The 13,421-nt window shown below is 29.4% G+C and overlaps 2 protein-coding genes across 3 annotated transcripts; both read right to left on the bottom strand.

The window, feature by feature from the left end:
- Positions 1-1,360: 1,360 nt before the first annotated feature.
- Positions 1,361-3,831, bottom strand: LOC132928549 (uncharacterized). Of its 2 annotated transcripts, XM_060993314.1 has the most exons (6): positions 3,305-3,828; positions 3,033-3,224; positions 2,837-2,975; positions 1,982-2,143; positions 1,782-1,907; positions 1,361-1,695 (listed from the first exon to the last, which is right to left on the bottom strand). In XM_060993314.1, exons 1-6 carry the CDS (start codon positions 3,450-3,452, stop codon positions 1,515-1,517), a joined length of 948 nt encoding a protein of 315 aa, XP_060849297.1. In that variant the 5' UTR covers positions 3,453-3,828; the 3' UTR covers positions 1,361-1,514. The 2 variants fall into 2 exon arrangements, with proteins under 2 accessions (XP_060849297.1, XP_060849296.1); XM_060993313.1 differs by having other exon boundaries at positions 2,837-3,224; positions 3,305-3,831.
- A 3,421-nt stretch (positions 3,832-7,252) lies between these two features.
- On the bottom strand, positions 7,253-11,734 carry LOC132928550 (uncharacterized). The gene is made up of 6 exons (XM_060993315.1): positions 10,946-11,734; positions 9,341-9,437; positions 9,116-9,275; positions 8,874-9,029; positions 8,613-8,785; positions 7,253-8,544 (listed from the first exon to the last, which is right to left on the bottom strand). Exons 1-6 carry the CDS (start codon positions 11,080-11,082, stop codon positions 8,281-8,283), a joined length of 987 nt encoding a protein of 328 aa, XP_060849298.1. The 5' UTR covers positions 11,083-11,734; the 3' UTR covers positions 7,253-8,280.
- Between the last annotated feature and the right edge of the window lie 1,687 nt (positions 11,735-13,421).

A 13,421-nucleotide genomic window follows, 5' to 3' on the forward strand; every position in this document is an offset into this window, starting at 1 on the left:
TTATAAATGTAATGTATACCAGTTAATCTATACAACGCAAAACGATCATTAGGTATTTTAGAAACTATTAATATTTCTTACATAATTTTAAATGGTTAAAAAATGTTCTAAAAAAAATTAATATATTTTTTATATTTATTATATTTTAACTGTTTATTAATTTTTTATTCCTTATTCAAAAAATAGAATATAATTTGGAGTACTACGATGTACGATATAAAAAAATCAAATTTTGGATCCACGTAGTTTATATTTTATAATTAAAATTGTATTTCTTGTTTTTTTTTTTATTTTTAATTCAAATAAGCGTAGTGAAGTGTAGTAATACAGTGATACCCCGCAAAATGTTGTTTCACTACTCGAGTACTCCACTCGTCTAAACTTTAAATACATAATAAGCTACTCATCCAAAATTCGAAATTTATAGATAGAAATATTTCGAATATTATTCGGAATACCTATTCTGCTTCAGAAAATAAGCATAAAAATGCATTTTGTCGAACAAAAATGTAGAAAATTTGGAAAATTATAAAATAACAAAAAATAGTAAAAATATAATTCTTTTCCGAAATGTTTTTTTGTTACAATAACGTATTAATGTAAAAGAAATATTTTAAAACGCATTAGTTATGAGTGTCTTACTATCTTATATTAAAGATAAATGGATGACCCCGTGGCCCATATACTACCATACTGTAAACAATAAACATGAATGATATTTCTTAAATTTCTTATAAATTAAAATACTTTACAAGGAAATTAAAAGCAAAGAATTTTTTTTTTGAAAATACTGCAAATAATTTTTATGATGTGTAAAACACTATTCGTATTATTTTATTAATTATAATATTAATAATTCTTGATATTTTACTAATCAAAAAACGCTTAGTATACGTATAGAGTTTCAGTCTTATATCCAATAATTATGTATTCATGTACATACTAATTTAATAATAGGTGATAAAATATAAATTACATATTTTCTTCATAAATTTTCTTTGAATCGGTAAATTTGATCAGGGCACTCAAGTTCCTGAATCTTTTTTTTTTACTTCCAAGCATATCCTTTTTTGTAATTTAGCATATTTTATAGTTTTTTTATACTGAGCAATACCACAATAAATAATTTTTTTTTTGAAATCATCAATTTTATATCAGTTTGTAATTTTGAGTACATGTATTCATAAATAGTGAGAGCCCAAAACCAACATCATGAAATTTAACAAACAAACTTTATGAAAATATATGGTCAATCCTTTCATATTAAAATAAAAAACAGGATAACAGGATATGTTGTTGTACAATGATATTATAGTAGGATCACAGAGATTATGTAATAAAGTAATAAAAAAATAAAAAATACAGTTTATAATTTTATATTTTAAACATAAAACATTCAAATAATAACAGAAATTAAAAAATGTATTGTACAAGTATTTATTTTATAAAAGATTTATTGAAAATATTTAAGTTGAACTTTAAATGCATATATTTTACTATAATATCATATATATTTACTTGCTTTTTTTACTGGAACTTTTAGTTGACTTTTTTTTTGACTTGTATTCATTTGACTTGGATGTTTTCTTCAAAGCAGCAAGACACAGCAATATTACACTTAAAACAGTCAAGCCTAACTTCCACGCCAATGGATTTTCCCTGAGCACATCAAAGCACATGTGTACAAAATCATCACTGAAAATAAGTATTGTATTTTATGCATTTAAAATGTTTGTATGTAATGACTAATAAATTAAAATAAATATATATAATATACTTACAATGTTGATTTTGGTTCAGGCACTTGTCCTTTAACTGTGAATTTATAATCTTCTTCAACAAATTTTAGGAATGATTCAATAGTATAATCAGTTGATGTATAAGTATACATGACACCACGACGCAATCTAATGATAAAATAATAATTATTATTCTTTGAAAGTGTATATTATTTAAGCAAATGAAAAAATTATTAACGTACAAAATAAATGTAGGTGATTGGCTAATAGCAAATCGACGAGCAGTTATTGATCCCCCAATGTACCTATTGATACGAGCAACATTTACACGATTTTTTAGTTTAGCGCCAACCGTTTCCCAGCGAGCTTGTAATCTTTGACATTCTATACTATCTGATGAATAACTAAAAACAAAATATAAATCAAAAACAAAATTTGGCCAAATCAAAGAATTGGATAACTTTCAATTGATCCAACCCTTTAACCAATTTTTTATGTTGTATGTAATATGTTTATGATTAGATATTAATATACATTATAATATATTTTGTTTAAAAGATATACAATTTAAAACTGAAGCAATAAACAGCTATTTAAAAAAATATTTTTTCTATTTATATCCAATTTTTTTTTCAAACACATTATGCTAGAGAACAAATTCTATAAAAATAAATTAAAAATTAAATTCAATTCCATATTTATGAAATAAATTATGATGAATAATGTAATAACTAAGAAGCATTATTTATTTGTATTTAAATTTATTATTAAAATTATGACAAAAAAGAAAAATTAAATTTCATACAATATACGCAGCCAAGTAAAAAAAAAATTTATTTCGTATGAATTAGAAATCTAAACAAAAATATACCATTTTATTACATTTTTTTCCTACTAAGTCAATTTTTACCTCCCAAGAAAAATAATGTATTTATTATACATTTTTGTTATATACTGTGATTTGAAATAGAAGTGAATATGTGGCAAGGTTAAAGCCTATAGGGCTATAGTACCCTAAAGTTACAAGGATTTCAAATTTGGATTTTCCTCATGTATAAATATTATTTAGTGCTAGCCTTGTAATTAATTATACTTACAATTTAATAAACCAATCCCCTGTTGTTGCTCCAGTCGATGCTTGAGTCAAATGTTCAAAACTATTATCATTAAGTTCTTTCACAATAGGATCTCTGTTGTTCAATAACATGTCTATCAAAAACTCATCGTTAACAGCGTCTAGAATATAAAATAAATGTAGTATAATTTCATAATACATTAATATTTTATAGTTACCTGACTCTGGTACTAGTAATGGTATACCATGTCGAAACATTACCAATGTTGGTTCTTTAGTAGGATTATAAATGTGAACTAAATTGCTACCTTCCACTTTTACGACCCAAGCATTTAATGAATCAACAAGTTCTTCTCTAATTTGAGTGAGAGTCTCTTCATACTTTTTACACTTTTCACAGTCTTTTAATGCTATAGTATAAATATTTCAAAAATTAATAATTTAGGTATAACTCGAAATTTGAACAAAAAGATAGTAATAAAATACATACTAAACAAGGCAACTACTTGGTTTTCAGAACGGCATAAATCTAAGAGCTCGTTGTCAGTAACCACCTCTAATGTTTGACTCGTAATTAAATCAGTTAGTAAACCACAATAGATGAACATAAATAATAAAAAATAATGTTTATAGAACATATTTATTAAATTGAAATTAATCAGTACACGCAAAAGAAGACCAAAATGCAACAATATTGTAGAAAAATATACTGAAAGTCTGATATTAAATCAGTGATAAAATGTCTAATTTCATATTCCAATTTACAAAACAAAACCCACTGGAATGTACATTATAAACGTTTTTGTACGTATTACATTAATACTTGTACAATATTATGAAGCAAAAACAACAGACTATGGAAATAAATTAATAATTATCACTATACAGTATACATTTTTTTCTTTCGAATATTGATTGTTGAACGACAAATGTTTTGATGTTTAGCTTAGAAATAAGTAGTTGTTAGTTGGACTTGGAAATTGGAATTATAGATTTGGCTATTGGAATATATACGCTTTACGCTACTCGTCAGTCGTCAGTAGTTTGTTGTCATAACTTAATACTTTCACGTAGACGTTGATACTACAATCTATTATCTCGTTTGAAATGTTTGAATACCAGTGTAGCCACTACACTTTTAATATCATACTGTTTCATGGCGCGATTTTTTACGTGAACTATAAATATAAACTTTGTAACTTAATGCCGGAAAAATGACTAAATCAAAGCTCATCAGTCATCAGTATTCATCAAAAACCCTCGATTTGTCATCAAAACGACTTATCTTCTAACCTAAATATTACAACAATAGAAGATATTGTAATATACGACTCAAAATTCAATTAAAAACCCTCATACAAGTCACAAACCCTTTCAATTGGCTAATATCATTAAAAATATTTCCGAACAAATGCAGGGGCGTCATTTCAATTTTTTTTTGACATATTTGACATTACTGTGATGTGACCGAGCGGGCCATGTGGATGTGCTTTGCGGGCCAAAATTTACAATTTAGAATTTTAGGTACCTACGCAAATGTATACCCTGCAGCGTACCGCAAATTACGCCCCTGAATAAATGTCCATTTAATATTTATGTTCTAATAATATTAGACATATTATTTTCCCATAACACTATAATAGTACTTATAGTCTATAAAGTGTAGAAAAAGAATCAACTCAACTCTACAAAGGGAATAGTGTGATTGAATCTACTCCTACGTAATGGCTGCCTGTTCTGTGCTTATATTTATATAGTAACGGTAATTGGTAAAAAAAGACCAAGGAAAAAAAACAATTTTTAAAAATTTAAAATTTTTTAATTGATTATGAAAATTAAAAAATTATTAGGGTAATACGGAATTAGTTCCCGGGTCAAATAAAGTATACGAATTGGTTCCCAAATAAAATTACTAATCACTATAAGTATGACAGTATATAACTGTTACAAAATTGAAAATATGTACAAATCAATAATCTTATATTTTATTAGGTTTTACGATGTCTGGGAAAGTTTATAAATATAATTTTATATCTAGTTGTATCACAGAACAATAGTAGTAATTGTTTAGTTTCACTTAATTATTATTATTGATGTAAGGAAAATATATTATGTATAGCATATAATATGAATATAGTATACTGTCATACTGAGCAACATTTTTAACCATACTTAGGTTTAGGACGTTTAGGTATTCTATAGATAGTGTTTGAAGTAGGTAAGAAATATTTTATACATTTATAATAATTCTATACAGTCCTAAGTCCATTGGCGGAGATTTTATTGAATTTTAGGGGGAGGGGCTAATTTGGCAAATTGCAATATTGTTGCAAATAAATAGGTACTTATTTAATACTTTGAACAATATTCAATAATTTTAAGGGGCTTTCGATTTTTTTTTGGTAGGGCTAAGCACCCCAAGCCCCCCCCCAATTTTCGCCTATGACTAAATCTGTATAATATGGTAAGGAAATATTGTTCTTTTTTTCTTTTGTTCTATTTTTCCCTGATCTTTTTTACTTTGGACTTTTTTTCCGGGATTCCTTAGTAACTTCAATCCACCACATTTACATCAATGCAACTCTCTAGTACGAGAGTGGACTAAATGCTTTTTGTATATCCTGCACCGGCTGCACCAAAGTCCCAAAACATACCTAACGAGTTACGATATAAATACTGGCACTAACACAAGACTAAAATCTAGGACACTTACTTTACTTACTTATTCTAAGGCTCGTCAAAAATTAATCTCAGATAAATTCAATGTAACCACGTTATGGAATAATGAATGGAAAAACAGTAATCCTGTCAAACTCAATCTAATTGCAATATCATGATAAGTGATAACCCAACGGAAGGAGTACCGAGCTTTGACTCCCCCCCTCCCAGATAAAGGACTGAATAGTATTAAATAGACACCGAACGGATTAAGATCCTACCCTTACCAGGGTGGTAGGATATGACACATGACAAGCGAGTGGCTTACTGCTCAACAAGTTCTAAGTTTCACACAAAAAATGACCAGCAAGTCCACAAAAAAAATTAACGATTTTGTAATCTGTAAGACTGTAATTATTCTTAATGGTAATAATTAACATAATATATATATAGGATAATACGTAGTTTTATTTTAGCCTAGTTCTGCCGTTTATAAATAATTTGGTTACATAAGTTTTTAATTAACGTAATATTTGTGTACTTTGTGAATAAAACGTACATAATACTACGACAATATTAAATTATTATCTACCTACTATTATTGTTTTGAGATTAATTTAATTGGTTTAATTAAAATTTAAATACTACTTACTTTTGGTTTAGTCGTCATATCGTTCTAAAGGCTATAACTTCGAAACTAAGTCCCAGCGACAGATTTTAATTGCACTATCGTACTTAACTCGTCGAGTAGTTTCGATAAAAAAAATCAAATTGGCGATGGGCACTAAACTGCATTTTTCCACTATTATAATTATTATAAGTATTTATTTATTTTACTGCACCAATAATATTATTTAACACATTGCTGAAAAGTGAATACATATTGTCACATAGGTAATGCTGTAATAGTGCCACTACTGTAGGTGATGGGCGTTTTTAAATAATAAGTCATGTTTTTAAGTTAGGAAAACACTTTTATTAATTGGTAAAAATATACGATGAGCGTGCAATTTTCACTAAGTTATCTACGATGAAATACAATTATACAACTAACTGTTGACCGTTTGTAGACCCATTGGTGACTCCTCGTCGTGGCCTGGACCAGTTGCTTAATCGCGCCTTCACGGACATCGACACTTCAACAGATGCGGAGATCGTACTATTGTAGCAATAACGCCAGCAACACTACAACATTACGTTGAGTGATAACCATTTATCACTTCCATATAATTATCAAAGTTATAAAAATCATCCGTATTACAATTGTTTAGTATAGTTAATAGTAAATTAAAATGCATAACAGAAAAAGAAAAAAAAATGTGCAAGTAGGTAACCCATTCTGCTGAACAGTAGGTATGTTTAATGATTACTGCAATAATAGTTTTGTTAAATTTAATTTGTTTATTCAGTTTATTGTATTAGGTACATTACCACATTACTAAGTATAATATGTTATTGTATATTTATATTGCTATATTTTAGTAATTTATTTTAATATTAGTCATACAGTAAGTTAAATGAATTATTACCAAAAATATTGCATTTAATAAATTAATTATTATACATAATAGTTAATAGTATATATTTATACCATATATTATTGTTATTAACTTACAAGTTAATAACCGACTTACCGAAGAATGATATGTTGACTAAATATGTGTTATAATAAAACAAACATAATTTCTAGATCAGCTGTTATAATAAATCAATCAATTAGATTTCAAATAGGTTAACACATCTCACAGGTGATATTAAAATTACCAATCATAAAGGCAAATTATATTTATGTATTACATAGTTTATTTATGTTAAGACAAACTTACTGGAATATATGCATATATATGCATACATACACACAAAATAATCATGCTGCGTTATAAATAATATTTAATATATTAATAATGTACCGTCTTTTAAAACAAAAAAATACCAAAAACTATAAGATTTTACATTAAAAGTAAAAATGTTACTAAAAAAAAAAATCATACAGATACAATTATTATCATTAGTGATTTTCCCCAGTCTACAGTAAAAAAAATTTGTTTCAATTAAACGGAATGTAAATAATTGTTTGTACCATTAAAAAAAAATTATATATATAGAAGTAAATAAAACATAAAAAATTGCTAAAAGGCAGTTTTCTTATTTAAGTACATAAATTAACTTTGTTGTTAATTTATTTCAATAAAAATGGTGCAGATCCGATACATTAATACTACCTACGTATATACATACGTCCGTTTTAAATATATGTATATATTTAAAATGTTTTTATGTTTTTGAATGCAAGTTTCCCTTGACCCCCCCATAATAAATCAAAATTTTCAATTAATTATGACAATTCTTGGAAAAAATTACTTCCTAAGGTGCACTTTTATTATTTCATAATATTCAGACATCCCTCTATCCCGTAAATCTTAAACATATATAATTATAATTAATTGTATTTACAGTCAAATATTTCAATCATGAAATTACTAAGTTGAATAAAACAAATTAGAATATTACAGACTTAATTTATTTTGTTGTATAAAATCTAAGTATAAAAAAAATATATTTACGAGTTTTCATGTATGAGTTAAAATAAATTAAATTGTTGTCCATTTAAAAATGGTGAAATATTTTATATGTAAATAAAATTATATAACTGTGTAAGTTATAATTACATCATTAAGTCTGATAAATATGGAGTTTTTTTATCAATTTATTTTGTTTTAAACAATATTTTCTCCAATATTAACTCGTCACTAAAATATTATAAACCTATGGTGGTCCATTTGGCATAATTAAAACCATTTAACCAATTTAGTTGCCATTGGCTTCTGCAGCCACTGTCTGGCCTTCGTTTTTGAATTTTTTTACAGGGGGTTCATCAGGGGCAGGCAGACTAGATGAGTCCTCTGTTAAAGCTTCAGCAAGTGGAGTTTGGGCTGATTCTGATGTTGTTATAGAGTCATTGGTGATATCATCTTCAGACTTGTCACGGGAATCATCTTCAATTGTTAATTGATGACCATTGGATGGTGGTAATGGCTCAGGGTTACTTTCATCAGATGTTGGTTCATCTAACTGTAATAAAATATAAATATATTAAGCAAACAAATATAACTGAGCATTGAAAAAAAAGCAATAAAAACCTTTGTTTGATTAGCATTGCCATTAGTATGAGCATCGGTATTAGTTTGTTCACTAATTGGCTTCTTAGGTGCTTCTGGAACACTATTTAAAAGTTCAGGTTTGAATTCATTTGCCACATAATGTGTCCACAATGCTAATTCTACTGAATGTGGATTCCATGTATTTTCACTACCTGCAAACAAATTATGACAACATTTAATAAAAGAATTTTAAGAAATATAAATTATTTAAATCTACAATAGATAAAAATGTCTACTTACATTCACCATTAAGTCTTTCCACTGTGTTCTGAATATGAGCTACAAAGTTCAAATATTCTTTAGCAGTATAATCAATTCCTTCAATAGCTGGAATTGCTTTTAGACATTCATCAGCCATAAAAGGAGCTTTGTCTGGTGCAGCAGCTGCTAACAAAGCTAAAAAAATAAATAATAATATTAAACATTAAAATTGAGTTATAGTTCCATTTAAAAATTAAATATTAAAAAGTATTTATGTATACCTGAGGCCATTGTGGTTCCAACACCTTTCAAATTACTTAACGCTGTAAGTGCAAGTCCTAAATTGGGTAATTTTTTGAAAGCTTTCTTTGTCTCAGCCATAACAGCGCGTGGTGTGTTCACTTTAATTAAGTAATTCAATTGAGGGAATGTTTTTCCTCTCTGCAACAGAAAATTATTTTAAGTAATTATTCAATCAATATTTGTCATAAAAAATTCAAGTTTACTGTTTGTTTCCATTTCATTATTTGGCAAATTTCTTCATGATTTAAATGTGCATCTTTTCCCCTGGACTTAATTTTTCCTGGTAATTCATTCTGATACCTATGAAGGAATAATTTAAAAAAGTTAAAATAGAGCATTTTGAAAACAAATTATAATACTAACAAATGCATTGTTTACTTTGGAATAACATGATACATATTATTACCAATTTCTACCCAATTAATAAAAAATAAAACAATAATTAAATACCAATTTCACAAGATCATTAATATTTTTTGGATAAATTTATGAGAACCTTAAAAAGTGTTAAATACATATAACAACATTATTAAAATATATATATATATTTGTAAACATAAGTAATACTATTTATATTTTATAATAATATTTTTTTTCACTATTCATCTATTATTATTGAAATCAAATCATTCTTATCTTAAAAACAATAAATGAATTTGATTAATTGACTATTGACATCAGCACAAATATATTTATTTCTTATCACTGTTCATTGATAATATTATACTACTCATTTACTGTATTTAATAGCCGGAAATGTGTAATCCATATTTAAAGAATCTATATAGTAAGAACTAAGAATCAAAGAAAACCTTAGAAATGCTAGTTAAAATTAATATAAATTATTTCGTTGCAGTTTATTGCATCGGTTAAAATTAGATGCCGTTGTCTAGATTACCTAAAATATCGCTGTGTAGTTACTAGTTAGGTTAAGATAAATAATGGGTTATTATTTTATTTATTAATACAAATTCTAATTCTACTGTTCAGTGTTTCAACTGTTTGTACGTACATTCGCTCAGAGTATATCGAGTCAAGACTGAACAATAATTACTATCGACTCGACTAGAAATCAGAATATAATATAGTCAAGGTATGTATGAATAGTATGCGCGAATTGTGTGTGAATGCAAACATGTTATCGGCTGTCGACATAGCGAACGTCCTGTACAATGTCATTATCATATTTGAAGTTTTTTTTGTAGGAATATTACACATCATGCAGTCACAAAATACGACCAGGCCGGCGTCGAGACAACCGTCCGTGGGGATGATGAATGGCATCAATTGTCATAAACACGAGGTGTATAGCAATAATGTTTACGAATACGAGAGAATGAGAGATAGTCATTACTTATTGCCATGTAATAATCGAATGGTTGAGCGTTTATACATCTGTATTACATTATTATTATTACTATGTTTTATACGTTCTGTGCGTCGAACGATGTACGCACATAACGCGCAACGGTGCGCGTTTTCTCCACAAAGAAATCGTTAACGTCATCACGGCCTCGATTGGGTACGCAACGGCGGCGGCGGCGGCGGGGCGACCGACCGACCGACCGCCTTGCCAACCTAACCGACCGCCGCCGCACGTTATACAGAGCGCGTCGAATGCGTGCGTTGCGAAACCTCCACCGACCACACGACAAAAATGAAAATAATATTATACTGTACGCACGCGCGTGAAAAACCACATTATAAATACTACTAGATATATAGTTATAATTCACGTATTAATGTAATATATAATGCATAGTTAAATACATTAATGAATTATACCATATGGGGAGGGGGACACTCACCAATTGTCCAGCTTGATGAGGTCTTCAGGCTTTTTCGTTTTGGTCTCGGCTTTGAGGCGCAACGCTTGCGGGTACAGTGAGAGAACGTGCTCGAACTGATTGGCAGTGCCCTCGACGAAAAATGTAGCAGTGTCCATGTTAGGTAAATAGTCTGCGAAACGGTTACGTTGACAAAACTTTCGTACGACTATTAAGACTGCGGCTGCTAATGATGTGTAATAACGACGACGGCCGTTTGAAATCAGTAATAGACGGTTCCTCCTGGTCTGTCTTGTTCTTCTGTCGACTTGTGGGGTCTCCTCTGTTGCGGACTTACGCCAAGTTCACATAATATTGTATTCGTCGTTGTGATCGCAGTACGAAGGCAGATTTTGTGCGGAAAAATAAATACCAGTAAAAACGCTGTGTGGCCCCGTCTGAATCAATTTTCTGATGGACACGAGTCAACTAGCAGAGGAGAATTCAAAAGACGAAGCGAAAAATACGCTTGTGCAAGAATACAATAATTAATATGTATATTGTAATAAAATATTAAATGATTATACGACTTTCGTATCGTTAAATTAATATTATCATAATATACATACTAATATTATAAAAGAACGTTTATTATCGCGCCCGCGTGTGTGTTAGGTGTATGCGGTGTATCTGTGCTACGTCGCGGTATAAGCGGTTCGATACGACGGGAACACTGGTGGGCAAACGACGGCGGCGGCGGCAACCGACACGAACGCGCGGCTGAGTCGGGGGCCCCAAAATCCGGTGGTGGTGCGGTGGCGGTGCGGTGGTGGTAGTGCGGCCGCGGCGGCGACGACGGTGTGCTGTTGGAACGCGAACGACGGCGGCGTGGTGAAGGGAACAAAAAAACACACACACACACCGTATCAAATGACCTCCGCCGCCGCCGTGTTTGGTGGGAGTGACGGTTATCGGTTGCGTCGATGGGCAAACGCGGCGCGCGGGGTCCTTTGTGCGCGGCAATATAGGGGAAAGACGACGCCACCACGCTCGTCGGCTGTCGCTCGCTACCGCCGCCGGTTGGTCGGCTATATAACACGGGCCACGGCCTCCGTTTGCTCGGTTCGGGTTTTTTTGTGTTTTTCTCGTACAACAACTAAAATAGTGATATTATATTGTATTATATTATAATCATAATAACAGTTACAACTTGGAATACTTACATATTAGTATTAGAATTAGACTACCATTATTTCTGTAGAACACAGCCGTCACCACCTCCTCTCTCACTAAACCGCGACCCCTCTAGAGTATCTCTCTCCGTTCTAGTTTCTGGCAGAAGATCATAGTCCTTAGGTACCTACGTTCAGGAGCTATGCGACCGAACCGGGATACAGTTTCCGGATAAATAATAAATGATGAGCTTGGCGCCCTGATGTTTTATGATAAATTGCGAAATTATTCCCGCGTTTACCTATTTGTGTGCCTGCCAGAAGGGGTTCTCAAAACGACGCGACGTAGGTGTATATACATGGTTAAAATATTATTTTTACGATTCTGAATGACCACTGTCTCTAGTCACCTACTTCTAGGTTTTTTGATTAGATATACAATAATTGTTGTATATTATATATTCTTTATTTTTATAGTAATAATAAAATAGTCATAATGCGTTATATGACATGAAAAACGAATTCATAGATGGATTTATGCATACATACATAAATAAATTGTATAAATATCAACTCATAAGATGAAACACGAAAAGATTTCATAACATCATGTCAAATTGTCATCAATGCAATAATGCATTAATAATTAATATATACGTAATACACAAATAATGGTCCTTATACATCGTAAATGTGTTATTTCATTAATAAATATTGCATTTAGTTTAATCAAAACAACAATTTAGGAAAAAAAATTAAATTCAAAAAATCAATTCAAATACATTTTTAAAAAAATGTATATAAAAATAAAAAAAATCTATATGTATCTATAATATGCCAATATTTATGTTAGTATATTATTCCAGACATATACAATTAGGTAAATTACATTTTACATTCATTACAACATTGAAATTTATATTTTAAGAAATTCATAAATATAAGCATGTTATTTAATTTTAAGTAATTTTTTTTGTTCTAAGAATAATTGCATTTTAACATTTTACCTATTGATATATATGTATAGCATAATAGAACAATAACTTACATATAACTAATATTTTCTAATATGCTACTTAGGACTTATACTAATTCTTTAAGAAAAATTCAATTTAGCTGTCTTATTCAACTGCTAGCTGGTACTTTATTGATAATTGTTTTTTTATTATGATACGCTGATATAGAATCAACGTTACGTATATACCTATTTAATTAGAGAGCTTATAGTGGTTTAAAATATAATATTATTAGTTTATAGAATATAACTAATATTAACATTTTAAATATTGCTGGTAATATGTTATTAAAAATGATGAAACAAGAAATTTCGTTTAATCATGTGTTAA

The sequence above is a fragment of the Rhopalosiphum padi genome, chromosome 4 (genome assembly GCF_020882245.1).
Source record: "Rhopalosiphum padi isolate XX-2018 chromosome 4, ASM2088224v1, whole genome shotgun sequence".
NCBI classification, from domain to species: domain Eukaryota; kingdom Metazoa; phylum Arthropoda; class Insecta; order Hemiptera; family Aphididae; genus Rhopalosiphum; species Rhopalosiphum padi.

Excerpts from the sequence above, each read along its gene's own strand:
- LOC132928549 (XM_060993313.1), bottom strand. The coding sequence starts at position 3,452 with ATGTTCTATAAACATTATTTTTTATTATTTATGTTCATCTATTGTGGT. Across the intron at positions 1,908-1,981 it reads CAATCACCTACATTTATTTT|ATTGCGTCGTGGTGTCATGT; the intron begins GTACGTTAATAA and ends TTTTATCATTAG. Across the intron at positions 1,696-1,781 it reads CCTGAACCAAAATCAACATT|TGATGATTTTGTACACATGT; the intron begins GTAAGTATATTA and ends ACTTATTTTCAG.
- LOC132928550 (XM_060993315.1), bottom strand. The coding sequence starts at position 11,082 with ATGGACACTGCTACATTTTTCGTCGAGGGCACTGCCAATCAGTTCGAG. Across the intron at positions 9,438-10,945 it reads CTCATCAAGCTGGACAATTG|GTATCAGAATGAATTACCAG; the intron begins GTGAGTGTCCCC and ends ATTCCTTCATAG. Across the intron at positions 8,545-8,612 it reads GCAATGCTAATCAAACAAAG|TTAGATGAACCAACATCTGA; the intron begins GTTTTTATTGCT and ends ATTTTATTACAG.